Source organism: Gopherus evgoodei, chromosome 11 (assembly GCF_007399415.2).
Source record: "Gopherus evgoodei ecotype Sinaloan lineage chromosome 11, rGopEvg1_v1.p, whole genome shotgun sequence".
Classification (NCBI taxonomy): Eukaryota; Metazoa; Chordata; order Testudines; family Testudinidae; genus Gopherus; species Gopherus evgoodei.
The window spans coordinates 41,079,888-41,107,735 of record NC_044332.1 but is presented as its reverse complement, the minus strand read 5'-3'; the positions used below and the strand labels follow the sequence as shown (position 1 = coordinate 41,107,735).

General features: G+C 40.5%; 1 protein-coding gene across 5 annotated transcripts in view; it reads right to left on the bottom strand.

The window, feature by feature from the left end:
* Positions 1-11,035: 11,035 nt before the first annotated feature.
* METTL8 (methyltransferase like 8) overlaps positions 11,036-27,848 on the bottom strand; it is a 40,884-nt gene continuing 24,071 nt past the window's right edge. For all 5 annotated transcript variants that reach the window (XM_030579254.1, XM_030579252.1, XM_030579253.1 and 2 more), the window contains 7 exons: positions 24,488-24,885; positions 23,897-23,946; positions 20,025-20,088; positions 19,553-19,692; positions 16,390-16,496; positions 16,229-16,294; positions 11,036-11,417 (listed from right to left, as the gene is read on the bottom strand). In XM_030579254.1, coding sequence (XP_030435114.1) covers positions 11,254-11,417; positions 16,229-16,294; positions 16,390-16,496; positions 19,553-19,692; positions 20,025-20,088; positions 23,897-23,946; positions 24,488-24,885 — 989 coding nt within the window. In that variant the 3' untranslated portion in view covers positions 11,036-11,253. The remainder of the gene's footprint in view (positions 11,418-16,228; positions 16,295-16,389; positions 16,497-19,552; positions 19,693-20,024; positions 20,089-23,896; positions 23,947-24,487; positions 24,886-27,848) is intronic.

The window sequence follows — 27,848 nt, the reverse complement described above, 5'->3', positions numbered from 1 at the left end:
GACCAAAGTATTACAGCCCACAGAAGACTAGACAATTATGTGCCACTGGCAGAGAACAGGAGGGTCTGAGCCACACTGGTGCCCAAGAATCATGCTATGGCATGGAAATTATTAAGTGATATACACCCAGATAATCCTGGCAAGTGACCTGCACTCATGCTGCAGAAGGCAGCAAAAACCACCCTAAGGTCACTGCCAATTTGACTGGAGGGAAAATTGCTACCCAACCCCACATATGCTAAATAAAAATAATGCATTTCAAGAATGCAGATTTTAGCAAACTCAGGAAGTTGGTAGGTAAGATCCCATGGGAAGCAAGTCTAAGGGGAAAAACAATTCAAGAGAGTTGGTGTTTTTCCAAAGAAACATTATTAAGGGCACAAAAGCAAACTCTCTCACTCCATAGGAAAGATAGGAAACATGCCAAGAGACCACCCTGGCTTAACCAGAAAATCTTCAATAATCTGAAACTGAAAAATAGAGTCCTACAAAAAGTGGAAACTAGGTCAAATTATGAAGGATGAAAATAAACAAACAACACAAATAACAAATAACAAAATTAGAAAGGCAAAGGCACAAAACAAGACTAAACTAGCTAGAGACATAAAGGGTAACAAAAAACATACTACAACTACATTAGAAACAAGAGAAAGACCAAGGACAGGGTAGGCCTGTTACTCGGGGGGTCGAGGGGGGGGCGAACAATAACAGAAAATGTGGAAATGGCAAAAGTGCTCAATTATTTTTTTGTTTTGGTTTTCATCAAAAAGTTCGTAGCGACTGGCCATTTCACACAGTGAATGCCAACGAGGTAGGATCAGAGGCTAGAACAGGGAAAGAACAAGTTAAAAATTACTTAGACAAGTTAGATATCTTCAAGTCTCCAAAATACATCTTAGAATACTCAAGGAGCTGACTGAGGAGATACCTGAGCCATTAGCAATTATCTTCAAAAAGTCATGGAAGACGGGAGAGATTCCAGAGGCCTGAAAAAGGGCAAATATAGTGCACATCTATAAAAAGGGAAATAAGGACTGCCCAGGGAATTTACAGACCATTCAGCTTAACTCCAGTACTGGGAAAGATAATGGAGCAAATAATTAAGCAATCAATTTGAAATACCTAGACGATAATAAAGTGATAAGTAACAGTCAGCATGGATTTGTCAAAAACAAACGTCAAACCAACCTAATAGCTCTCTTTGACAGGGTAACAAACCTTGTGGATAGCGGGGAAGCTGTAGATGTGGCATATCTTGACACTGTCTCACATGACTTTCTCATAAACAAACTAGGGAAATACAACCTAGATAGAGTTACTATAAGGTGGGTGCATAAGTGGTTGCAAAATCATTCCCAGAGAGTAGTTATCAGTGGTTCACAGTCAAGCTGGAAAGGCATAACGAGTTGGATCCTGCAGGGATCAGTTCTATTCAATATCTTCATCAAAGATTTAGTTAAAGGCATGAAGAGTACACTTATAAAGTTTGCAGAGAACACCAAACTGGGAGGGGTAGCAAGTGCTTTGGAGAATAGGATTAAAATTCAAAATCATCTGGACAAACTGGAGAAATGGTCAGAAGTAAATAGGATGAAATTCAGTAAGGACAAATGCAAAGTACTCCACTTAGGAAGGAACAATCAGCTGCATACATACAAAATGGGAAATGACTGCCAAAGGAGGAATACTGCAGAAAAGGATCTGGTGGGGGGGACATAGTGCATCACAAATTAAATATGAGTGAATGGTACATCACTGTTGTAAAAAAAGTAGACATAATTCTGGGATGTATTAGCAGGAATGCTGCAACCAGAACACAAGAAGTAATTCTTCTGCTCTACTCCATGCTGATTAGGCCTCAACTGGAGTATTGTGTCCAGTTCTGGGCTCCGCATTTCAGGAAAGAAGTGGACAAATTGGAGAAAGTCCAGAGAAGAGCAACAAAAATGATTAAAGGTCTAGAAAACATGACCTATGAGAGAAGAGTGAAAAAATTGGGGTTGTTTAGTCTGGAGAAGAGAAGACTGAGAGGGGACATGATAGCAGTTTTCAAGTACATAAAAGGTTGTCACAAGGAGGAGAGGAAAAAATGTTCTACTTAACCTCCTATGATAAGACAAGAAACAATGGACTTAAATTACAGCAAGGGCGGTTTAGGTTGGACATTAGGAGAAACTTCCTGTCAGGGTGGTTAAGCACTGGAATAAATTGCAAAGGGAGGCTGTCTGATCTGCTCTCAAAAAATATCCAAGCACCTGTCAGGATGGTCTAGAAAATACTCAGTCCTTACCAGGAGTGCAGGGCACTGTAGATGACCTCTCAAGGTCCCTTCCAGTTTCTATGATGATCAGTTAAACCTGAGCATGTGACCAGGAACCAAAGTACATTTGCTAGATCTCACACAACAAAACAGCACTCAGAGTCCAAAGATGCAGCTCACCTATTTAAACAGCACATGCTGTTTGGAAGGAAACAGAAACCAGAGAAAGTCTGACAGTAGAGAAAAAGAAAATGAATGTTTGCCTGCACATCAGAATCATCCAACACAGCCAGCTTCAACTAGGCATAATTAATCAATTTCACATACATTTATCAAATCAACTTTCCTTTTTATTCCCTTCACTTTGGAGTTGTCTAAATATCTATTTATGGTGACACTGTGAAGTCATACGAGAATGAAGCCGACAGTTATGTACCTCTTTTCTGCATTGTACTGAATTTGTCAACTTACACAGACTACTAGCTGCTATATCAGGAGCAGGCAAACTTTTTGGCCTGAGGGCCACATCAGGTTTCATAAATTGTATGGAGGGCAGTTAGGGGAGGGGGTTGTGGCCTGGTCCCCACCTCCTATCTGCCCCCCCCGGACTCCTGCTCCATCCAACCACCCCGTTCCCTGACGGCCTCCTGGGACCTCTGCCCCATCCACATACTACCACTCCCTGTCCCCTGACCACCCCTGGACTCCCGCTGTCCCATCCAAACCCTCCTCTCATTCCTGACGGCCCCCCCAGGACCCCTTCCCCATCCAACCACCCCTTCTCCCTGTCCCCTGACTGCTCCCAGAACCCCTTCCCCTGACTGTCCCCCACCACCCCATTCACCCCCCTCCTTCCTGACTGCTCCCCCAAGACCCCTGCCCCCATTCAACCCCGTTCCCCATCTGACCACCCCAACCCCTATCCACACTCCCGCCCCCTGACCACTACCCCGAACTCCCCTGCCCTCTATCCAGCGCCCCCATTCCCTGCCCCCTTACCGCACTGCCTGGAGCACCAGTGGCTGGCGGCGCTGGAGCCAGGCTACACCACCACTGCCACCACGCAGCACAGAGCACTGGGTCAGGCCGGGCTCTGCAGCTGTGCTGCCCCAGGAGCTCACAGCCCTGGCGCCCAGAGCATTGCGCCGGCGGCACAGTGAGCTGAGGCTGCGAGGGAGGGGGAACAGCAGGGGAAGGGCCAGGGGCTAGCTTCCCGGGCCAGGAGTTTGGGGGCTGGGCAGGAGGGTCCTGTGGGCCGGATGTGGCCCATGGGCCATAGTTTGCCCACCTCTGTGCTATATAGACTACCTGTTGGAATATAGATGAGCTCACTTCCATTTTTTAAAATGGTGCTTTCCCCTCTACCTTGATTCAATTACGTTTCCGTAAGAATTACCCTACAGCATCAGGCCAATGGTATATCCCAGCTCCAACGCTGGCTGATACTAGATACTTCAGAGAAAAGTGCAAGAAATCTTATCCAGTATTAGAAAATGATGGAATAATCCTGACCATAGGAGAAGTTTCTTTCTAAACCCAACATTTAGTGATTGGTTTATGCGCTAAAGAATGAGGGTTTATGTCCCCAATTATTTTTAGCCTAAATAATGTAAATTCTAATTTTTCCATTCTCCACATACCTGTAGAGTCTTCATTTTTGAAATCCATCTAAGGTCCTAGCCCCAATGATATCTTGTGACAGTGAGTTTCTGAGGCTAATTGTGTACTACTTAAAAAAAAATCCTTTTATTAGTTTACGTTTGTTGCCTTTCAATTTGATTGAATAACCCCTTGTTCCTGTATTATATGAAAAGGTAACTAGAAACACCCAACTGGCCTTCTCTATATTAAGCAAAACTTTACACACCTCTATTGTGTTCCTGCTTATTCATCTCCTTTCTAAATTAAAAAGTTCTAATCTTTTCGCTCTGTCCTTATATAATATCTTTTCATGCCTCTAATAACTTTCACCATCTATTACTGCTATATCTTTTTTGAGATCGAGAGACCTGAACAGAACACAGTATTCCAAATGAGCCATACCCTGAATTTACGTTATGGCATCACAATATTTTCAGTACTATTTTTATCCCATTCTTTATACATATTAGCATTTTGTTTGTTTTTATAACTGCCAATACACACTGAGCAGTGGTTTTCACTGAGCCGTGCATAAAAATATCCAGGTCTTTTCCCTGTGTGATTATGGTTAATTTAGAAAACAGCAATGTGTATGAATAGCTCAGATTATTTCTTTACAATATTCATTATCTTATATTTGTCAACAGTGAATTTCATTTGCCCCTGAACTGCCCGTTTCACCTAGCTTTTATATCTCTTTCTCAATCCCTCACAGACATCGCTAACCTACATAATTGTGCATAATCTGCAAATTTTGCCACTTCACTGCTCCCCCCATCTTTTCAATGGTGTTGCATCAGGGATGCCTTTGGCTCACAGTGAGCTAAATGATGTGAAGGATGCAAGGCTTTGTTACACAGGCATTAGATTTAACACTCCTGAGGGATCTTGAGAAATAAGGCCCTTTGGATGTGTCTCTCATTAACAATGTTTCTGTTTGGGTTGGCTGTTGTTTTCTAAAAATAAGAACGTTGAAGATATGTTCCTGCCAAAGAGAACTGTGTTAGAATCCCACAAAAGGCTCAAGGACTGTCCAGCTGTGATTTCTTCTTAAACAATTTCTTTAGTTTATATATATTCACTGAAGTTCTGTGGAACAGATACACATGTAACTGAAGCCAGGTCTGGGAGGAACTTAAAGGTGCTAATCTGGACATACAGCATTGATTTAAATAGAACACATGGAATAAATTTAGTTGTTCTGCCTTAATTCAATAAACATAATCAGTGTGTACAGACTTCTGGGGTTTTTTTGCATTAGTGTCACAAGACGTTAGGATTTTAGCTACTGCAACTTTACAGTTCTACTTGAAAAATGGAAAAACATTTTTTTCCAAAAGAAAAAGAATAAGCAGGTACATCATAAATCTTCCTGCAGTTTTAAGATCACATAATATGGCACATATAAAATACAACAAATAAAATATTCCATATATTAAAATATGTTGTGATACATATGGACTAAAGGCAAGGCATATAATATTTCATCATAAAAGTCAAAAAATAGTAGTGCCCAAGGGGGAATATGCTTTGGAGGTGGGTGAAAATTTATTAGTTTTAAATAGCTCTCTGCTTTAGTTAGTATTAAAATTCATTCTCTCTTCCCCCGCTCCCCCATGTAAGTACAAAAAACCTATGTCAAAAAATTATTAAGGTTATAGAGTCAAGCACTCAAAAGTTAGGAAATGCTAGGATTAGGGTTGTCCACACAACCTTAATTTGGCTCCCTTGTGCCTATGCATTATGGTACACTCTTAAATTACACGCTCATATACTACTTTTTTCACAGGACAGTTTTCACACACAGTAGGAAATGGTTTCCTCGTGTTATTGGACTCCCTGTCACCTCACTGGGCATGATGGGTATTGTTTGCCCTCCTGAGATGAGGTGGGCTTTGTTTTTATAAAAGAGGCATGTTGCTGCGGTTGAGTGGAACTGAAATTTTTGACATTCCTTTCTTGTGTGATTTTCAGGTTACCACCTAAGGAGCTTTCAATATATTATATACGTTACAGTTATTATTCTATCTTTCTGTGACTTATGATCCTGTTGATTATGACCTGAATTTATGTTTAAGCTTTTTGGTGTTATTCTGTATTTTAAAAGCCATCAATAAAAAGAGTTCAATATTTCTTGTTTTGAAACTAAATAAAATGTGTCAATACATCAAAGATATAATTTGTTGACTTATAAATAGTAGATATTTTGGAGTTGATGACATCTTCTGAATTAATATGATATATTGGTAAGGATTCTTCTGAAGACATATGGAAAAGACTTTTCTGCACTACAGACTAGTAAACTGACATTACTTTAGCAGGATGTGTGATGCAGAGTCAATCCATCTCTCGTTCAAGGATGTTAATGGAACACTTACAAGGAGTCCATTGAGTATCTGTCTTTACCAGACTGAACCCAAAATATCAGAGGGAGGCAAGCTGGAAAACCTCTGAAACTGGACACAGTGTTTTGTCACCATGAGAGTCTTGCTGGGTTTGCAAGATGAACACGTAAGAATTAGATTCTAAATCACTGTTTATAGTTTAAATGTAGAGCACATGATCAGTCATCCTTTAAAGTGGAAAACCATTGTTTTAAAGTACGTTATCTAATCTTTAAATTTTAGATTTATAATAAAATTTTGTTTATTTCCCTGTTAATTGTTCAACCAAAAGGCACTTTCTCATGCTCTGAAGGCCTTTGCAACAATTGAAAATTACATTAATATTTTTTTTAAAAACCAATAAATATCATATACTAATATAGTAGACTGCTCATCCCTCCACGAATCAGATGAATAAACTTGTCCAGCCAAAACAACATATTATACAGTTAGATGAATAATGCCAATATTACATTGTGTTGATTTGTTGCATTTTTTAACTAATTTGTCTTAGTTATCAGGTATCCTGAGGTGCTGATCAGCTGTGGTCAGGAAAGAGCTCAACACTTTTTGCAGTGGTAGGGATGCTAACTCTCCCTGTGTCCTGGTTAAATTTCAATTGGGGGTAATTACATTCTGTCTCCCGAAAATCCCCATTATAGTTCATAATAAAAGTGATATTCTTCACTTCTTGTCCTAAACAGTGGTGTAGCATATCTCTACAGTTACAGAGCTACCATATTTCACCCTACATGTGGCTAAGTCTGAATGGTGGATAAATGATTTAGTGCCAAACACTGCAAGCTTTGTGCACACAAAACTCCCACTGACTTCCACAGGAGCTACATGTTTAGCAGGAATACAGGATCAGGTCCATAAAATTCTTCTGTGTGAAATGTAGAAAACAAGGACTTATGTTTTTGTAATTTACCCTAGGGCCTAATAAGGGTCTAGAAATTTAACAAAAGCACATTTTAGCTGAATGGGAAGGAAAATGGTTTGGATGATCTAGTGAGATTTTTTCCACCTATAACTCCTGCGATTTAAAATGCTATTGGTCTAAAATGATCACGGTAGATTAAAAAGCTACGAAGACTTCATTTTGGCACTGAAGAATGGAAGACATTAAAATGCAATGTGCATTATTTCCTACCTTCTACCATGCTACATGCTCTGAGAAGAGGGGGAAGCTCAGACCTTTGCCACATATTTAAAATAACTTACCTGTACAGAATACATTAAAAGTGTAACAAAAATATTTTGACAAATTAGGGACATTTCACATCTACCATAATGGAAGGAATCATAGAAATATAGGGCTGGAAAGGACTTCAAGAGGCTCATGTAGTCCATCACCCTGCACTGAGGCAGGATTAAGTACACCTAGACCATCCCTGGCAGGCATGTGTCTAACCTGTTCTTAAAAGCTTCCAAGGACAGGGATTCCATAGCCCCTCCAAATTGCCTGTTCCAATGCTTAACTATCCTTATAGTTAGAAATGCTTTCCTACTATCTAACCTATATCTCCCTTGCTGCAAACTAAACTAATTACTTCCTGTCCTACCTTTGGTGGACAAGGAGAATAATTGGTCACGATCCTCTTTATAACAGTCCTTTACAGATTTGTTATCATAACTCCTCCTTAGCTTTCTATTCTCTAGACTAAATATGCAAATTCCTCAACCCTCCCTCATAAATTATGTTTTTAAAACATCTTATTTTTGTTGTTCTTCTCTGGAGTTTCTCCAATTTGCCCACATCTTTCTTAAAGTGTGGTCACAGTACTCCCAGTACCTTTTCTATAAATTTTATCTTGCTTTATTTTTCAGTATACAGAAATCAGCTGTGTGCTACCAGCAAACCAGATGGCTGTTGCTTGCATAAATAAATATAAATAAAAATACAATGGCTTAGTTAGGCCAGACTCAAACAAAAAAAGGAAAGAAAGCTAAAAGCTAGATGGGAAGTGTGCATATGTAAAGCCCGTAATGTCTGGCCCCAAATACTTTACCCTTCACTGAGACTTAACCGCCTATAGGGTGCAATGTGGTAGTTGTATAATATTTTGATACAACCACCACCACCCTTTCAAACAAAAGGTGCTTCTGCTAATACTTACTTCATCTTTTAATAAGGTTCTCTGTAAACCAATACTTCTGATTAAGGAGAGAGATGATATTTATCAGATGTAGTATGTCTGTGAACCGGTAAAATAAACTGATTTGGCACTGATGGTCTACAGTTATCTATCTAAAAAGATTCCAGGAATGTCATTCTGAAGCCTAAAATGGCTGCTGAGTACTGTGATGCAATGGAGGCAGCTACAAGCTCTTTTTGGTCAGAATATCAGCAGGTTGAATCATCACTGGGTTATGAGGTCTGTTACCATCCAGTTTTTAAGAACACAGCCATCCTGACTTAAAAATTACACCTGCACAGCCATACTAAGGCATGTGTCTATACCATGCCAAGAATCCTAAACCAGTGCGATATCAGAGGTAATTCAACCAGTCACCATTCTTACTCTACAGCTAATTTGGATGCATCAAACTTAACTGGTTGGGAGGGAGACCACACAGATGGTGGATTTCTTGGCTCAAATACCACACCTGTGTGCCCAACTGCCACCTGCAAAAATCAACACAAATCAACACAACCACTCACAACCAGCATACATAAGAACCCCAAACAGACATTGCCCTTCACTGAAGCATACACCTATTCACCACCTACATAAATTAAACACAAATCTCCCAGCACAACGCTCCCCGACACAAATCAACACAACCACACAAATCAACACAGCCAGCACACACAATAACTCCAAATACAACTAGTCCTTCGTTGTAGAACAATCCCTCCTCTTCTGCTACCCTTACAAGTCAACGCAACTCACCCAGCCAATACAACCCACACACAAATCATCATAGCCACCCACATAACCACGCCATACATCACTCTCATGCCTAGAATGTCTGTTGAGTCAGTGTGAAGAGATGGAAACAACTACAGGCATGGCTGAGAGCCATTTTTGTTTAGTATATCACAAGGTTCAAACAGCACTAAGATTCGTGGTCTGTTACCATCCAATTTTTAAGTTCTCAGTCATTTTCCACATGACTTTACAAATTACGCCTGCATGACAGCATGGGCTTTCAGCTACTAGCCTAGAATATATTGCAGACATTAATTCTTCAATGTGTGCACACTATTTAGATTAACCTGAGAATGCTCACTGTTTATCATTGTATCATGAGCTAAATGAACCTGACAGATCATGTCCTTATAGAACAATAACTCTGAGGCCAAAAGCCAAGGACCGTTAGCACAGGACAGTTATTATTGAGTTAACAGGACTCACCCTATTGAGTTAACAGGACACTTGCCTATTTCTTAAGCATAAATCGCTATGCTCTGTCTACCGCCCTTGGAATCCCTGGATTTATCTCTGCAACAACTCTTTGTGGCCTGTCAGGGCATGACTCATACAGCCAGGTGTCTCTGCTGATAGGTTTGCTGTCTCTTGCAAGGTCCAACGTAGCAGTGCTTTAGCCCTCTAGCCAAGTCACACTTCAGTCCTACCTCTTCCAGGGTATTATGGTTCATAAGAAATCAGAAAAAAATTCCTCAAAACCATGGTATGATGAACCTGAAGTGCTTGTCTTCAATCAGGATTTCAACCAGTCTCTCAGTGTCTGGTCATCCCTTCCGCCAGGAGACGAGGCGAGGTTACCTCATCCTCAGTTTCTGTCTGCAACCAGGCTTCTCTCACAGCATGAGAAGCCGAGTTCTGATCTCCTTCCTGGTCAGCCTTGAATCGGAATAAGTTTCCTCCTTTTAACTCCCCTCCTCCAGGCCTGACATCTCCTGCAGGTACAGCGGGGCAAGGCCAATTGGGTCCAAAGGCTCTAATTAGCCCTCTGCTTCCCAGTGTTAGGTGTTTCTGCCAATCACAGTCCCAAACAAACATGACTGCCTCAACTTCTGCCTCTTTCCGCTACCTCATCCCAGTCTTCTCAATACACCCTATATCCCAGACTGCTACTTAGCCATTGGGAAAGGCTTAAGTTCCCTAATCTAATTAAATACAATCCTTTTTACATAAAAGTAAAGTCAGTACAAACTAAAATTTCATATTCTGTCTTGTTTATACTGCTTTATATACTATACACTGACATGTAAGTACAATATATGTATTTCAATTGATTTATAAATATACGGTAAAAATGATAACGTAAGCAATTTTTCAGTAATACTGTACTGTCACACTTTTGTATTTTTATGTCTGATTTTGTAAGCAGGCAGTTTTTAAGTGAGGTTAACCGTGAGGGTATGCAAGACAAATGAGACTCCTGAAAGGGGTACAGTAGTCTGGAAAGGTTGAGAGCCCCTGGTGTAGGGGATTTCTCAAAGTATGTCTACACGGCAATAAAACACTTGCGATTGGTCCAAGTCAGCTGAATTGGGCTCCTGGGGCTTGGGCTGCTAGACTATAAAATTGCAGTTTAGATGTTTGGGTCTGAGCTTGGGCTAGGGCCCAGGCTCTGGGACCATATGAGGAGAGAGGGTAGGAGCAGCTTTAACTATGAGAACCAGCATTCCTGTGCTTAAACCATGCAAGACAATTCCATTTCAGTCTAAAATTCTCTTCACAAATTATGAGAATTGCAGCAGCAAGTTGACTTGTTATATTTTAATATTATTGTTCAACTATTCAAACCAAATAATAAGAGGTCATTGAGATATGAATAGGTTAGTGCACGGCCATTTTATTATGTACACAAGCAGAGACAAGAGGCATTTTTCCACAGCACTTCTTAACAAAAAAGTACACTTTTTAAAGAAAATGCTTTCAGTTCAACATTTTTTCTGCCTTTTCAGCAGTTAACATAGGATCCACAGGAAATACATATGCACTCACTTGTTTTGGTCTCTGGGGAATACTATATATTTAGCTATGAGGGTGCCTATTGGCGGCTATTCTGAGGTGGCTGAAATGGTTTTTGGAACTTGCCTTGTATCCAAACTCGCTGCATTTTCACTTTTTTCTTCCTGTTGACTTGTAATCGTCGATCAACTAGATTCTGCACTTCAACTAACCCAGCCAGGGTAAACATGTTGTGGACCTCATCTGTTCCCCAAATGAGAAGTAGAATTACTATAATTAAAAAAAACCAAACTGATACAGCCAGTTAAAGAAATTTACCAATTTAACACATATACTGTAGTTCTTCAGAGCTGGAATCAGCTCTGCTTTGTAATCTGATAACCCAGAGCTAGAACAGTCCATGAGAAATCCTTCTGTGAAAGAAAGAATCTTTGTGGCATCATTGAGTTGTAATACAGTATAAAATCTCACACCTGGGGTCCAGAATACATTGCTCATAGTATATAACAACCTTTTTTCAGGGTTCCAAGTTACACTGGATTTGAGGAAGGCAAATATACAACATTTTGATCATTCTGGATATGTCTGCACTGCAACAAAAAACTTGCAGCACCAAGTCTCAGAGCCTGGGTCAATTAACTAGGGCTCAGGACCTTGGGCAGCAGGGTTAAAAATTGCACTGTAGACATTTTGGCTCAGGTTGGAGCATGGGCTCTGACAATTCCCTCAAGCCTGAGTCAGATAACGGGCCAGCCACAGCCGTGCTGCAGGTCTTATTGCAGTGTAGATGTACCCCTTGGTTTCCACATTAAAGTATAAAAACTACTGTATAAAACTACCTTTAACATCTTCTGTGGTGAGTCCCAACTGCTAATGCCAATGTCATTCTCTATCACTGCACCTCAGCTAAGTGATGTCTTCTATTGATAAGCAGGTGCTACTAATCTGTCTGGGCACTCCTTTCAGTCACCGCCTGGACTGCTGGGTAGGGAATGTAAGCCTGTGTCCCCATGATCCCAGAACGTTTTAAGCCCAGGGAGCCTGAATGGAGTCCAGCCACTGCCCCAAGGCAGGCTCTCTGGGTGTGTCTACACTGCACACCCCTTTCATCATACATACTTGCATAGTCCCCCCAGCACAAGTAACAACAGCAGCGTAGCCAGTGAGGCCCAGTACAGGCAAGTAGAGAAAAGACAGTCCTGAAGGTGTGGGTATGTATGCTCTCTACTCGCCCAAGCCCTGCCTCTCCAGCTACACTGCCATTTTGAGCAATGTGATGTCCCACTGTTGGAGCTTTTCCACTCTGCAGGAAGAGACTCCATCAGTGGAGAAAGACTCTAGCAGGGGAAAGGCTCCACCAGCTCCCCGCTGCTGGAACCTTTGCCTTCTGCCAGAGTCTCTTCCATGAGGCGAGGAAAGGTTCTGGCAGGGGGGAGGCAGCGGCGAAAGGCCCTACTGCCATGAAAGGCTCCAGCAGCAAGGAAAGGCTTTGCCAGTTCCCTGCTGCTGGAGCTTTCCCCACAGTAGAGAAAGTCGTCAGAAGGGAGGAAAAGCTCTGACAGAACCGTTTCCCACTGCCTCCCTCCTGCCAGAGGCTTTCCTTGCTGCAGTGAAGGGCTTTGACAGCAAGGAGTTTCCTGCTACCTTCTCTCTGCCACAGCCTTTCATTGAGACTTGTAGCTACACACTGCAGTGTGGATGCAGCTTGCTTTTTGCTGAGGCAAGTTCCTACATGCCACAGGCAGTGCTGTGTAGTGTAGATGAAGCCTCAGAGCACAGACCTGCTGCCTAGCACCCAATCCTGTAAACTCCACCTTAAAGGTCTGAAGCTTCTGATTAAAGTTTAACTCCCTCAAGGGCATACAGCAGTTGTGAAGCAGTTAACACAAACACACACTTTGCACAAAGTCTAACACATTAATACTCTTTTATACTTAATCACATAGAAACCAAGAGAGTACAGCTCATACAAAACAAAGAACACCATAAACCCTGCCGCAATTTCCTTCCCACTACAGGGCATTCTTTGCGCTGGGGTTAGAGCAGTGGTTCTCAAAGTTTTGTACTGGTGACCCCTTTCACGCAGCAAGCCTCTGAATGTGACTCTCCCTTATAAATTAAAAAAACGTTTTTATATATTGAACACCATTATAAATACTGGAGGCAAAGCAGGGTTTGGAGTGGAGGCTGACAGCTCGTGACCCCACATGTAATAATCTTGCGATCCCCTGAGGGGTCTCGACCCTCAGTTTGAGGACCCTGGGTTAGAGTCCCTTGGGTTGTCCAGAGTCCTTGGGGCCATCTGGGCTCAGATAAGTGGGCAGAGCTCCACTGCCCCTATGAGGCTGCTACATGCTGGATGACTTTGCTCCCTCCTATCTCATGCTTTCTTTTCCTATCTAGACTCTCTGTTCCTGTGTGGCTTGCTATTTAAATCCCCTGCCCCTCCCACTTCTTTTGTTCTGTCCTTTATATAACTTTTCACTGCTCCTACCTCCAAGAGGTGAAGCTAAAACCAGTTTTCTAAGGATGCAGCTGCTTTTTAGAATAGCCTCTGTGTAGTCAAAGTGCCATCATTAACATTAAATATTCCCCGGTGTTACTCTCATGTGTGTACTTGCTACAGGACCTGTCAGCAATGGTGGATCCACATAATACAGGCACTCATGACCCAGCAGTTTTTAATAACACAAATTCACCATAGCAACCAGATTTCTTAAGCTGTATAAATGGAGCCAGAATTTACCACAGTAGGCACTCCCCATTTTCTGCTAAGAATCAAGAGATCCCATGGCATGTTAGGGTTCCCCCACCCCATAGTTAATATCTGAATCCCTCCTACTCACTTCCCCACTCTTATTACAAAGATGTCAGGCCAGACTCTTGGCTCCAGCTGTACTGCACACAGTGCAGGCCAGGGAGGTATAGGCACATAAAACTCCCCTTTGTGTTCCCCAAATCCTTGGCTGCTGTGCCAGGTTTTGTTCACTGCTAACAGCCCTAAGAGGCCAACAGTCATTCACAGAGCCATGGGTGATTCTACTCAAGCCAGAGATACCTGCCAGAGACAGTCAGGATCTGCCAGAAATAAAGCACCAGCACATGTTCTCCAGTCCATTATTTGGCCCAGCATGTTTACTTCAAGTATAAAAGATATTTCTTTCACAGTAGGAAGGATCTTTAAGAAAGCATTAGAGGTGAGACTCTTCAGAGTAAAATTCCAATTATAGTAAAATTCCAGTAAAACTTGAATGTCCCCAGACCCGTGAGAGGGGGAAGACCCACAAACTGAGACTGCTCTATGTATGGGTCATGGGAACACAATCAGCTCCTAAGAACCACCGTTTAGCTGCTTAATGGTATTTCTTTAAGAGATCTGACTTTGGATCTCATGCCCTTGTTACCTGGGGGCTAACATCATGCAAGTCAGAGTTAAATCCTGTGTAAAACTGCGGATGCTATCAAAAGTAGGTCGAAGGTTGTGACCCATAAACCCCTCAGTGCTAACTGGCAAGGGAGTTACAGGAATATCCTGATTACGGTATTTACATTCTCGTTCACCAAAGAATATCTTGTGAGGTCTTAAACGAAAGCCAGGGTTACGCTGGTCATTAATATTGTTATGTAAGATCTGTACAAATACTATGTAAGGAGTTTTGTATGCATACTAAAATATATTGCTCAAATCTGTATTAAGGCAGACTTGACAAATAGGTTTCTGTCAGAGCAAGGATGTTTATTTATCTGTCTCTGTTGGTTTGCGTGCAAATTAAGCACAATAAGTTAACACAAAGGGAAGTCATTTACAAAGTCAGAGGGGAGATATGAAGTTAGCAGGAAGACAGTGCACCTGAGAATAACCTACGGTGGGGATTGGCCGGACTCCGGGAGGTACCAGCAATGAACTTTAGGGAATATAAAATGAAGACAAGGAAGACACCCTTTATCCTACACCTAGGAAGTCATCGAGCAGTGCTATTGCATTCATGAAAATGGATCACAACCAGGCTTGGTTGAAGCACTGCAAAGGACATCTGGATGAGACAAACTTATTTAGATTTGAGATTAAATTTAGTCTCTGTGGATTGTATTATGATTTTGTTTTATATAACCCATCTGTTTCCATTATACTTACTCACTACCTCTTAAATCTCGATTGCTGATAAAAAACTTATTATTGTTTTCACAATAAATAAATCTCAGTGCTGTGGTATTATACAAGGAGATGGTCCTGAGTTGAATCATTCAAGCTGGTGTGCACACTGTTCCTTGGGGACAGCAGGCCTGGTGTTACTATGGGTGTTCAGTGGATAAGGCGTTGAACACTACAGGGGAATGCTTCAAAGGGGATCAAGGACTCATGTGCACCTATGGTTAACCTGCAAGACAAAGTAAGGGCTGGCAAAGCCCGGAGGAGATTGTTTGGGTGGTTAACAGACTGGAGGTGTCAGGGAACTGAGAGTTAAGCACAAGCAGTTCTCCTTCTCACTGGAGGCAGGGAGGTAACGAGGTGACTCATAGTCCTGGATACCCCAAGAATCATCATAAAGGTACCTAATTAATTAAAACTGCTAATCTCCAGTAGGAAACTCCTCCCAGTATAGACCTACTTCTTGCTAAAATTGATGAACCCAGTCCTACGAATTTAAAAAGAAGAAAATGGAAAAAATGGACTATATACTTTTTACTAGTCCCATAAAAACAATTGTGTGCTCCTGTATAATCCTCTATATAATCTGATATAGTGACAGAAATAAAGCAATGATGTTAGTGCAGAGGAAACATTTATAAAGGGTAAAAAGAGGCACTCAAACTGCTGTTAAATTAAAATAGTTGAAGAATAACTTAAGCTTCAATGACACAGCTGAGGGAGGGAATCAAAGTCTGATGCTGGAAAAGAAAAAAATCTTCCACAAAAATGAGCTTAATGTTTTTGAAAAATGGAGAGTTAAAGGGGTATGAAAATTACTTACATAGCTTTTTAAGTGGCTTTGTACCCCATGTCATCTAAAGAGACACTCAGAACTTTTCTATAAAACTGAAATTTGTTTTACCTTCTGTAAAGAAATAAACTCTGGTACCGTCTCCTCGTACATAAAAATTCTCTGACAAACAGCGGCCTAAAAGATAAAAATTGTGAATAGAATGACTGTGCTATCCCTTTAAAAGATATGCAAAGTGAAAAATAAATACTAAACTATCTCTTAGGAAATACCTTTTTTAAAACGAAGCTGAGATGTATCGTATCTTCCGTAGTCTCGAAACAACAACATCCCTCCAGGTTTCAATAATTTGGCCAGTCTACTCACAACTCCTTGCATCCTTAGAAAATAAAATGTGACACTGGTGTAATTCCAAACGTAGCTTTTCTCTTGCCACTGGGTTCAACATGTTGTTTTTGAAGGCTCAGTGAGAAGGGACTGTCTTCAATCACGTAAAAATGTCAGACACTAACAAACAGCTTCAGTAGGAAGAACAATTTTTTTTTTTACAAAGATGCAAAGGCACAAAAATGCAAAAGGAACTTTTATTGAATAATATAAAATGGTGGGAGAGAGTCCTTTCCTCCTCTTTAGCAAAATATCAGAATGGATTAAAGTAAGATTCTTGAGATCCAATCCCTCAAGATCAAAGGAAGCCTGGATCTTCAGTGAGTTACAAGTAAAGCAGCAGGCAGTTGTGTGGCATAAAGCTGAATGAACAGCCAGCTACCAAGGTAGGATGGGTTGGGCTACCTGCCAGGATAGGGTGGATCGGGCTGTCTCTTTGATCTTCCTGCCAAAAGACTCTGGAGCAGGAGGCAGACAAGAAGCTCTCTCTCTAATCCAGCTATCTATCTATGTATTTATACCATACACACAACAGTGGACTACGAGTCTCTATCCTAGTGGAATAAAAGGAAGAGTTTGATATCTGTCAATGGAGGGGAATTTGGCAGGAGAAACTTGTCTGAAGATACTGGCAGGAAGCATAGTCAAGAAAAGTCTAGCATCCTCTAAAGCCCTGAAATTTTGGTGAATCTGGGCCTTTTCTAGCATTAATCTACCCTTACCTAAGATCACCAAACCATTTGCATTCACCGAAGGAGTAAATGTCACGCTCATGAAAAGGCTCTTTGTTCTATTTCCCATTTCTTTGGCCAGTTTACCTTGACCTGGCTGGGTGCTAAGTGGGGGAGGAGCGAGTATGCTGCACCCTGAAAAGAGCTATTGTGAGATACATCCTCCTCTAATACAAGATATGAGCACACAGGCACTGCACTTCCAAGGGATGTCTCTGAGGTACAGTGTCTCCTGGGCTCCTCCCCCAGCTCACACACTGGCTCATGCTTAAGGCTATCGCTAGAAGCACAATCTAGCAAGAGAGCAGAAGCCCAGTTTTGCTCCCATTGACTTTGAAGGTGCAGGATCAGGCCTTAACTAAGCAGAAAAGGAGAATTATGTGCTAAGAGAAACCATTCAAAAAGGAAAACATGCACTTTTAAAGGAAATCCTGTGCTTAAATTCAGAAATAGAGGAAGACAAACATTTAAAGGGCCTCTGTTTTGTTCATACACAAAATTTGCACGTTTTTGCCCAAGCATAAAAGGGGTAGCTGCATGTACAAACACACACAAGAGTTCTCAGAGCAAACAGGCGGGCACAGAATTAGAAACGCCGCACGTGAAAATGTGTGTTCTGTGCACTCACATGGGGATACTGACAAATTCTACACACACATGAAGCATGAACCCTTTGAAAATTTGGCACAGTATGAATACCACATGGCACAGAGGAAGGCTAATGGCTTCCCAATTATCTTGTTTTTGAGAACAATGTAATTTCAAAAGGGGGGCTGCTAGCCGAAAAGAAGAGTGTTGCTTTATAAAGTAAAAGAACAGCAACTGTCAAAACGAGAACACAATGGCTAACAACAAAGGTGCTGAATGAGAATGTATAATCCCAGAACCTTACATTTCCCAGGCACCCAAGTGTTATTTATTTAAGGCTCTGCATTATCAATCTCTTGGTTTTCCTTGTCATTTCTTATATTTCAAGCTGTTAGACAATTGTTATAAAAATCAACAAGGGTCTAGATTACAATTTTTTTATGCAACCACTTTATGTCTAGGGGTATTGTAATGAAGAAAGTATATCTGAGTACTTAAAACTTTTGGAGACTGGATTACACTGCATAGGAATCTACACACAGAAATCTATATGCATTTATACATATAAATGCCCATGTCAGCATTCATTTGGCTAATCTTGGTGGTGGGGGAGGAGAATTGTATTCTTAACGGTCACTGGGAAAAACACTCTCAGAAATTTTGTCTGTGAGCATTTTATCATTTCTCCCGTGGACAAAAGGTGTGATAAAATATATTTTGCCTGGTTTCCTGCCCACTGCATTGCTGCACTTACACAAATTTCAATCTACTGTCTGAATTGTGTTTGGAATCTGCACCCAGGCTTAGCAAAACACTCTTCTGCACATGACTCACATGCTCATCTTTGCACAAACAGGAAGGAGAGATATGCTTTCTGGGAAAGATCGTCTTTCTGCAAAAGCTAATGATTAATAACTCAGCCATTCAGGCAAGAAAACAGTCCTCAAATGTAAAACTGACTCAGGTGAGTACTGTTCTAATGTCTGCTGAGCACGGATGGCCATATTTAATGCAGTTCTCAAAACAACACATTTACCATTACATGTGCAATATGCATTTCCTTTTATACAGTCTGGTTAAAGGAGCAGTTCAATAGTAAGTGTGAATAATATATACCCTTTCGTATTTTTCCCCATGAGAAAGAATATTCTTTCAAAATTTGTCAGTGTTAGCTGGTTCTTCAGATATTGAGTTGCTTCAGTAATAAAGCTAATAGCTCCCAACCCAATATAGTGCAAATTAGATTAATTTGCCTAATCTGAACAAGCCAGGTCCTCTTAAGTGATCCTCTTTATAAGAGGCCAATATGTATGCAGTTGAGTGCAACTAATGAATTGCAGCCTGGATCTTTATCAACATGTTGTAAGATGCTAAATCACAGATATTTGCTTTTGATCACCAAGAATAATTTCCCTCTGGGAGACTAGTAGCCTGTTTCTGAATTTGTGACTTGCTTGAAGCACTGTCACTTTTAATAGGTATATGTCTTTCAAGAAGAAGTTCATTTCATTTTGATGGTGACAGGAGGCTCACTAATGAAGTAGTTTGACCAGCTTCTCTCTTAGATTCCGAAAAGGCGAATGTGGCATTTAAAATGTCCTGCATTATATATAATGTAGCTTACTAAATAATAAATTCAAGATTCATCATCTCACTTTGATATTCTTGAAAACCACTAGTGATAAAAGAGCTTTAAACACATTTGCTTTGCCCTTTAGTCTTCATTTACCTGTCAGGATGAATGGCAGAGAGCACAAAGACAAGCAGAATGACATCCTGGATCTCATCTGGAAAAGGGTAGGGTAAGGAATCATCACACACATCATGAACAAAGGCAGAACACCAGGCTGAATTGTAGGACAAGTGTGACTGTAATGATTAAGTTTAAGAGAAACAGAGAATAGTAGTAGTTAGTCAATTTACCATGACTCAAGAAATGTTTTTTCAATTATTCAGTTTTGTAAAATATTTCTCATAAAGCTGATTCTGTTCTGGGATCTTGCTCAGGACGAGACAGGCCCACTGGCGGCATTCACTCCTCTCTCTGCAGAGAAGGACTTTGTTCTTTGGAGTATTAAAAACTCCAGTTTAAAGTTGTCAAAACCATTGTGCTCCCTTTCACAAGAATGGTCTCCTTCCAGCTTTCTGAATGACAGGCTCATGGGGTACATCACACTTTCTAAAGTGAACACTTGAAATACCTTTACTAGCTCCACTGCTCCCGATGCAAAATCACAGCAGTACAGAAAGGCTCCAGGGGTATTGCTATGAACACAAAACAAACATCAATTAAATAAATTCTATTGTACTAATCACATGCAGCTCTTTGGGGTGCTCCATAGGTTTGATCAAAATCCTTTTCACTGGTCTCAGCAACATGCTTTATATTGTCCAGCACAAAACAAACAGGTCAGAGCTGTAGAAATATCTGCCAACAGTTCGTGGGGTGGGAATTGGGAGGACGAACACCAAGCTAGGAAGAAAGTGTAAGTGGAAAGCAAGAGAAGGAAGACGACTGGACGGAGTCACAGCCATCAAATACTTGTGATGATACCCAGGGGCTGCATTGCATCAATATGCAATAATGGGTCACACTTTCACTCTGCAATCATTTTGTGGGTTTCTGCAACTCCACTCAGAGATTTTCTGGCACTGGTCTATGCACGTAATTTAATTAGCAACATGAAACATATTTATTTCAGCTTCAACGGAGGAAATTACTTAACAGTTATTAACTGTTCTGAAGACGTTTGGGTTCCCAGGTGTCATTTGTGCTGGCTGTGATCAGATTATGTGGTTTTGATTGTTTCCTTCCATTACCCTGGGCCTTTTTTCATCAAAATACATGTCGGTTTCCTGTAGTGCTAGCTTCCCCTCACATTCACTGCAAAGCCAGTTGCAAATTTTCCTCACATCAAAACATCAGATGTCAAGAACCCAGGGCAGGATTTTTTCAACTCTTGAACAATCAGTGTAAATGAGGGCAAGTCAAGCAGCAGACCCACTAATTAAGGAACAGGATTAGCCCTCAGAAAAACCATTTCTCCTAAAGTGCTGGAGATTTTGGAAAGGAAATCTCACCAAAGAGAAAATGTGTCCCTGTGCCCAGCAGATTCTGCTGTATACCCAGCTCAGCAGACCATATCTCTAAGGGGGCGGAGCAGGAGAATCCTCTTGGACCAAGAACAGCCGATCTTGATCTCACTACTGAGCAAAACCCTCATCGGCCCTGTGAATGCTTAAGAGCTGTATTCAGGCAACCAGTGGAATTACAGGTCCCAGACTGGATGTGAGATCTTGTGGAACCTGAAACCCTTAGCATGATTGAGGGTAAGCAGTTGGGGTTTTGACTGACCTAGTCCTACTTATCCAATTGACTCACCAAGGTGTATAAACAGCTGTTCTCTTCTCATAAAGTGGGAAGTGAACTGCACGAAAAGCCTCTGTTAAACAACAGGGATAGTTCTGGTCTGGACAGTTATTTCATGGCCAGCATGTCTGGACCCTAGTCTGAGGCATGGCCAGGTAGCTCTGCATGGTGTGCACTACCCACAGGCACTGCCACCGCAGCTCCCACTGGCCGTGAACTGCGGCCAATGGGTGCTGAGGAGCCAGTGCTGGGGGCAGGGGCAGTAAGCGGAGCTTCTTTGATCGCCTCTGCATCTAAGGGCCGGAGGGAAAGGCCAGACACTTCTGGAAGCTATGCAGAGCCTGGGCAGGCAGGGAGACTGCCTTAGCCCCACTGCACCACTGCCCGGGCTTTTAACGGTCCGGTCAGTGGTGCTGACCGGAGCCACCAGGGTCCGTTTTCGACCAGGCGTTCTGGTCAAAAACCGGATGCCTGGCAACTCTAAGCACTAACTGTGTCAAGCACCATCCCTTTTTATTTTTAATTTTGGATCATAAAAAATATATATATATATATTCCACAGAAAGGGGAAGGTTTTCTTTCAAGCACAGTGTGAATCTACATTGTATTAGTATTCTTTTGTGCAAACAAAAGGCAATTTTACATTGCCAAATATAGTGTGAATTGTACTTGGATACAAGATGTGCCTTCCAGCAGATAAGAGATGTTTCCATCAATTCAAATATGAAATCAATGCATATTCTTAACTGCATTCAGACTTCAGTTACACCTCTGTGTTTTAAATGCTAAATACTATGGAGTTAACGCACCTATCTGGTCACATGCAGGATTTGCATACCAATTGAGATCACTGAGTAAAATACTGATTAATAGGAAGACTCTTAATTAAAAGAAGTTTTGCAGTACAAATTATGCTTCCTGTATAATGCACACCAGTTTGAGTTTTTCTCCATACGTACCTAATAATGTCTTTTCTCCCACACAACACCACTTTCTGTTGTTTTCATTGATAATACAGGTTTCTCCTTTCACAATATAATCTGACGTTCAGGGGAGAAGGATTGTTTTGGGGTTAAGGTCTGGTAGTTTGGAGACTGGATTCTTTTGCTAACTGCAACACACTTCCTGTGTGACTTTGGCACATCACTTGGGTGTGTCTACATAGCAGCTAGGAAGGTGCTTCCCAGTGTGGACGGGCAGACAGACACACACCAGCTCTGCTCGAGCCACAAGCAGTATGGTGACAGCTCGGGCTATCCTGGTATGTTCCCAGGGGTCTGCCGGTTTGTATTCGGGAAGCTAGCCTAAGCCACTACCTGTCCCACCATAGCCACACTGCTATTTTTACCATGCTATCTAGAGCAGAGCTAGTGTGTGTGTGTGTCTCCTTGGGCTAGGAAGCATGCTCCCAGCTGCCCTGAATCTCTCTGTATCTGAATTTCCTCATCTGTGAAATGGACACAATAGTGCTTATACCGCAGGAATGCTGTGGCTAACAAATGTCTGTGAAGTGGACTGACGTCACTACAGAAGTGTAATTTATTAGCATTGGGCTGCAGAACAACAATTAGTGTGTTGCACACAAGTTTCAAAGATGAGAGCAGAAAAGAGTCTGTCTCTTCCCCTGATATGTGGACATCGTTTCCAGTGAAAGCTAATAACATGCACAGAAAGGAGAACATTCTCTCACAACACTTCCTTCTGAAGACAAAAGCTATGTGGATGGGATGGATGGTTCAAGGGATTAAGTAATGCAACATGGAACTTTGGATCTCTGTGTCACTAAAACTTGAGCTGCTTTAATCGAGAATATGGACCAAATTCAGAAGTGACATAAGGGGTCAAAGATAACACTCACAACTTCTTGCCAATGTGGTAATATACACCACCATTTCTGTCACCTCTGAATTTGGAACCAGAAGTTGATGCTATCTCATGGCTGTTCAGTGCTGAACTCAAATTAATGTGCAAATTAGACACAATTAACTCAGGCCTTTACAGAGACTGGGAATGGCTGGGTCATTACACTAATTGAATCTATTTCCCTATGTTAAGTTCTCCTCACACCTTCTATGGGTCATCTTAATTATCACTTCAAAAGTTTTTTTTCCCCTGCTGACGATAACTCATCTCAAATTGATTAGACTCTTCCTGTTGGTATGCATACTTCCATCTTTTCATGTTCTCTGTATGTATAAATATCTCCTGTCTGTGTGTTCCATTCTGTGCATCTGAAGAAGTGAGCTGTAGCTCACAAAAGCTCATGCTGAAATAAATTTGTTAGTCTCTAAGGTGCCACAAGTACTCCTGTTCTTTTTGCGGATACAGACTAACATGGCTGCTACTCTGAAACCTGTATGACAAGTGTTGGTGGTCTCAGTCCAGTGCCACTGGACTGGTGTAAATACCCAAACTAACACAAGCGACAGACACTTTTTTTAGTAGTTGTCATGAATGAGCCTGAAGACTGACCTACCACCTCAACACCCAATGTTTCCCCTTCTAAATCAAAGCCAAATAACTCACTCAGCATCATGGGGAACAACTTGAATGGCTACTGCCACATTGTCCCTGTTCTGTGGGTAACCAGAAGACTCTGGCATCTAGCACTGTCAATCCAGCATTTCTCATAGCATAAGACTAGCTTAAAACTTTTTTTTCATTTATGCTGGGCTTGTATTTGGGGGGACTGACATTGCTTACCATATAACTTTCAAAATAGGAAAAGCACTATTTCCAGCACCACAACCAACCTGGAAGTAAAGCAGAAACAAAAATTTAACTAAACCATCAAATAAAGCCTGTATCCCAAATTAACGGAAACAATTACAGTGGTTAAAGAAGTAAAAAAGGGGTAAATGGCTTTGCTGCTCCTTACACCGTAACTCTCAGAAGCACTGACTCTTCCGCTATACTTATGGACCAGGATCAGGCCCTACATTCTCTCCCATGCCCAGAAAAGATTCTTCTCTCAAGGGCAACTGCACAGGAAATTGTAGTTTTCTTGTACAATTTTGCTATTTTGTCACACAGCATTGGTTTAGACAGAACAAAATATTTTAATCAGGGATTTTCAGATAGGCCTAAGGGAGTTAGAAGGATAAATCCCAATGACTTTCAATGGGAACTGGGCATCTAAATTTTCTTAGGTCTCTCTGAAAATTTCAGGCACAAGGCAAAAGTAGTGTTGTGAACTCTGAATAGTTGTTACCTTGATAAATATTAAGCAACCATTATATTTGAAGCCATCATTTGGAGTTGTAAATTATGTGTTGAATGTCTGCAGTAAAATACCTCTAGTATTCTGTAAGTAGCACTACTGCCAGGGAAGGATTCTTGCTTCACAGTTTCTTGTTCACAGTTCTTAACATGTTTGTTCTCAGCAACAGGTTCTGCTTGGTTTTTGTTGTATGAGTGTCCTTGCACAGAAGTTAAGTCATCCACCAAATTGTTCTGGCAATAATCTTTGCCTTCTTCAAACATTCCAGGAAAGCCCACATTTGTGCAACTGTTTGTAGCATTCAGTTTTACAGGATAAGAAGATTTTTCCTCTTTATTCATCTGATCTTTCCTTCCTTTTGGAAGAATTTCTGGAAACTCCAGAAATAGCCAATTACGATCCTTGAAAAAGTTATTCTTATGAGTCTTGTAAAATTCATTCCAGTATTTACTAGCTTCTCTTTCATATTTGTCTGGAACAAAAAAAAAGGGCACATAATTGTCATAATAAAACAATATGAAATTTAAAAATGAAACTAGATAATAGTAGAGATAAAGGTTAAGAAATTTGATGGTCTCCACACGGTGTTGTTTAAATCACATATCAAGTATTATGGCCCAGTCCTTTCACTTGTGTATAAGGAAAACTACTACTGGAGTTAAAAAGGATTTTACCTGCATAAAGAGTGTAAGAACAGACTTTCTGCATCTTTCATTTTATTTTTGTTCAGTCATGCACAACGAGAATGTCACCAAAATGCACAATAACCTGCTTACCCAAGTTTTATTTCATATAAACCAACTCTTAATACTTCCATTTTTATAAATAAGAGAGATATTTAATTTATATTAACTAACTATAGGGAAAGATATATGAGCCCCTAGAAATGGGTTTGCAAAATCCATGTGCACAACTATATTACAGACAAAGTTATTGCATGCAAAATTACCAAGTAAATATTAGAACATTAGGATAAAATATTAGTTAGGAGGCCAAAAATAAACATCCCTAGTGTAAGCTGATGCAACTGCACAAAATTTGAACCCATGGCTCTAATATTGTCCCATCCAAAAATCCATAAGCAATATTATAAAAGAATCTAAATACTTACTGATTTGTAATACACAAATTTGCAAACCTGCTTTCATCTACCGTAACAGCTCACATATACCTATACACACATACAAACACACACACCTGTAAATTGTTCAGGAAATAATGAAGCCATAAACCAAATTATAAAAGCAATGCATCACTTTAGTTAAGCTTTCTCTGCTCTTTGAAATTAATACTCTGTCATGACGAATTTATATGAACAACTGCAAATGTTTTGCTAACTGCAATTCTCTCTTTAAATATATGCTATTAGAAATCCACTCCTTCAGAGCCATTATTCACTGATGGGTATTATTGCATGTGGCCAATAACAGCCCATACTCTTTTAACCATACTACTGATGTGCTATAGAAAATTATAACATGAGCAGGAGCAACAGGAATGCTTGCTTACTCTGCAAACCCTTTAAAGAGATCTGCTAAAAACTGGCCCTCTGTGTTCAAGAAATCTGATTTCTCAGTCAATTTATTTAAAATCTAGTGATTTAACAACTATTCCATATAATATATACATACAAGGTCACTAGTTCTATATCACATTTCCTCCTGTCATTTTCCTTTGTATCTTAAAACAAAATTACCTACAATCACTCCAATTTTTCAAAGTTAAATAAAGCTGAGAACAGCCATTAGAGATGTGTGGATTAGGAGACATAGGCAGACGTGCCAATGGGGTGACAGAATACTGTGTAGTAGAGATCTGCATAATTCTTTATTAAAGACCAAGACCCAGTCCTGCTCAGTAACGGTGCAAAGTTGTTTTACACTGCAAGTACAGAGTTAATTGAGGTAATACATACTGGATTTCAAAAGTCTATGTCACACTTGTATAGATACTTGGTGATAAAAATGCAAAACCAAGCCTCCTTCTGAAGAGAGTCTTAAATTACTTTCATCTCTTTGTTAGATTCACAATTTTTCCTAAATGTCTGATCAAAACACAATTAAAAAGCCTTGCATTTAACTTCCCTGTAAGATTTCTAGATTTGATAGCTTGTTTAATACAGGAGCACAATGCTTAAAATTAAAGCCTTTAAAAGTCAGGTTCAGTAGTAACACTAGTTTGTTGGGCAGTCTTTTATTTATTTATTTTTTTTAAACATCCATCCTTCACTGCATTGTGTTATTGCCAATTAGTTTTCTTATCAATATGACAGAACCATCATTATTAAATTAACTCATTTAACAATTTCTTTATAAATTGATGGGAAAAGAATGTATTGCTCATCAAATTCTGCCTACAATGCTCCTGCGCGACTGTCTCTCTTCGTGGTTCAGGCACAGAGACAGGTAATGCAGTTTCCAATGCAACTAAATTATTAACTTTCCTTTCTTAATCTCTCAAAATTTCGTAAGTCAGAAATGTCAGTCAGCCTAGCTCTTGGGTCATGGTTTTTATTGGCTTCTGTTTATTTTATTAAGCTGCCCAATTGTAGCACTTTCCAAAACCTGGCAAGGCACACAGCTCAATGGTGCACTGAGCTTCTGAAACTAGGATCCTGCAGAAATTGGTTACTTTGCCTCATTTTTTAATGGACTCTTTTGTGCAGTTGCTCTGCCACGGACTGTAGCCCTTCCTGAGAAGAAGCTGAACATGCTAATAAGCAAACCAAATACTCCAAAGTGGTATCATCAGTCCATTCAGTTTTGCATTTCCTGGTTGTACTGAGGCTTGTCACAGCTATTTTATTTTAGTGATATTACAGTATTGTGAGCAACTTTTTTCTTCCTTACTGCAGTGTCCAAGGCACCAAAATACCTGTTCATTAGCTTCAGTCTAGTTCATTGTAAATGCTGTATAAATAGGCCAAAATGTGATGCCACTTGCAGAACCAAGCTGGAGTTTTGGGTAAAATATTACTGTCGATGCTTGTCTAATTCAAGTTTTAAACAGAGCGACATTCATAGAAAATGTCCTTGGATTCTTACATTTCTTGGCAATAAGCAAATGCATGCTCATTTTATTTCTAGCAAGTGCAAACTAAATTATAATTGACTTTAGATGATGAGTAAGAATGTCACATCAACCACATGTGTACACAGTTAAGTTTTCAACCAGGGGCTCATTTTCAACGGTTTTCAATAAATAGATGAAAATATTAAATGTGAAGTTTAAAAGATAAACATTATTTTTGTGGATTTAGATAAAGAATGAGAGAATGAAGATAATGTAAAAGAGCAGGATGACAGTAAGGCCCTAGAATAGAGACTTTTTTCAGTCTGGTGTGCAGAGAATCACTCCCATTAACCATGATGGGAAAGCATGCCCTATTCTCAAGGTATTATGCGACAAAGAAATAAGTGTCAGAAAAAAAGCCTC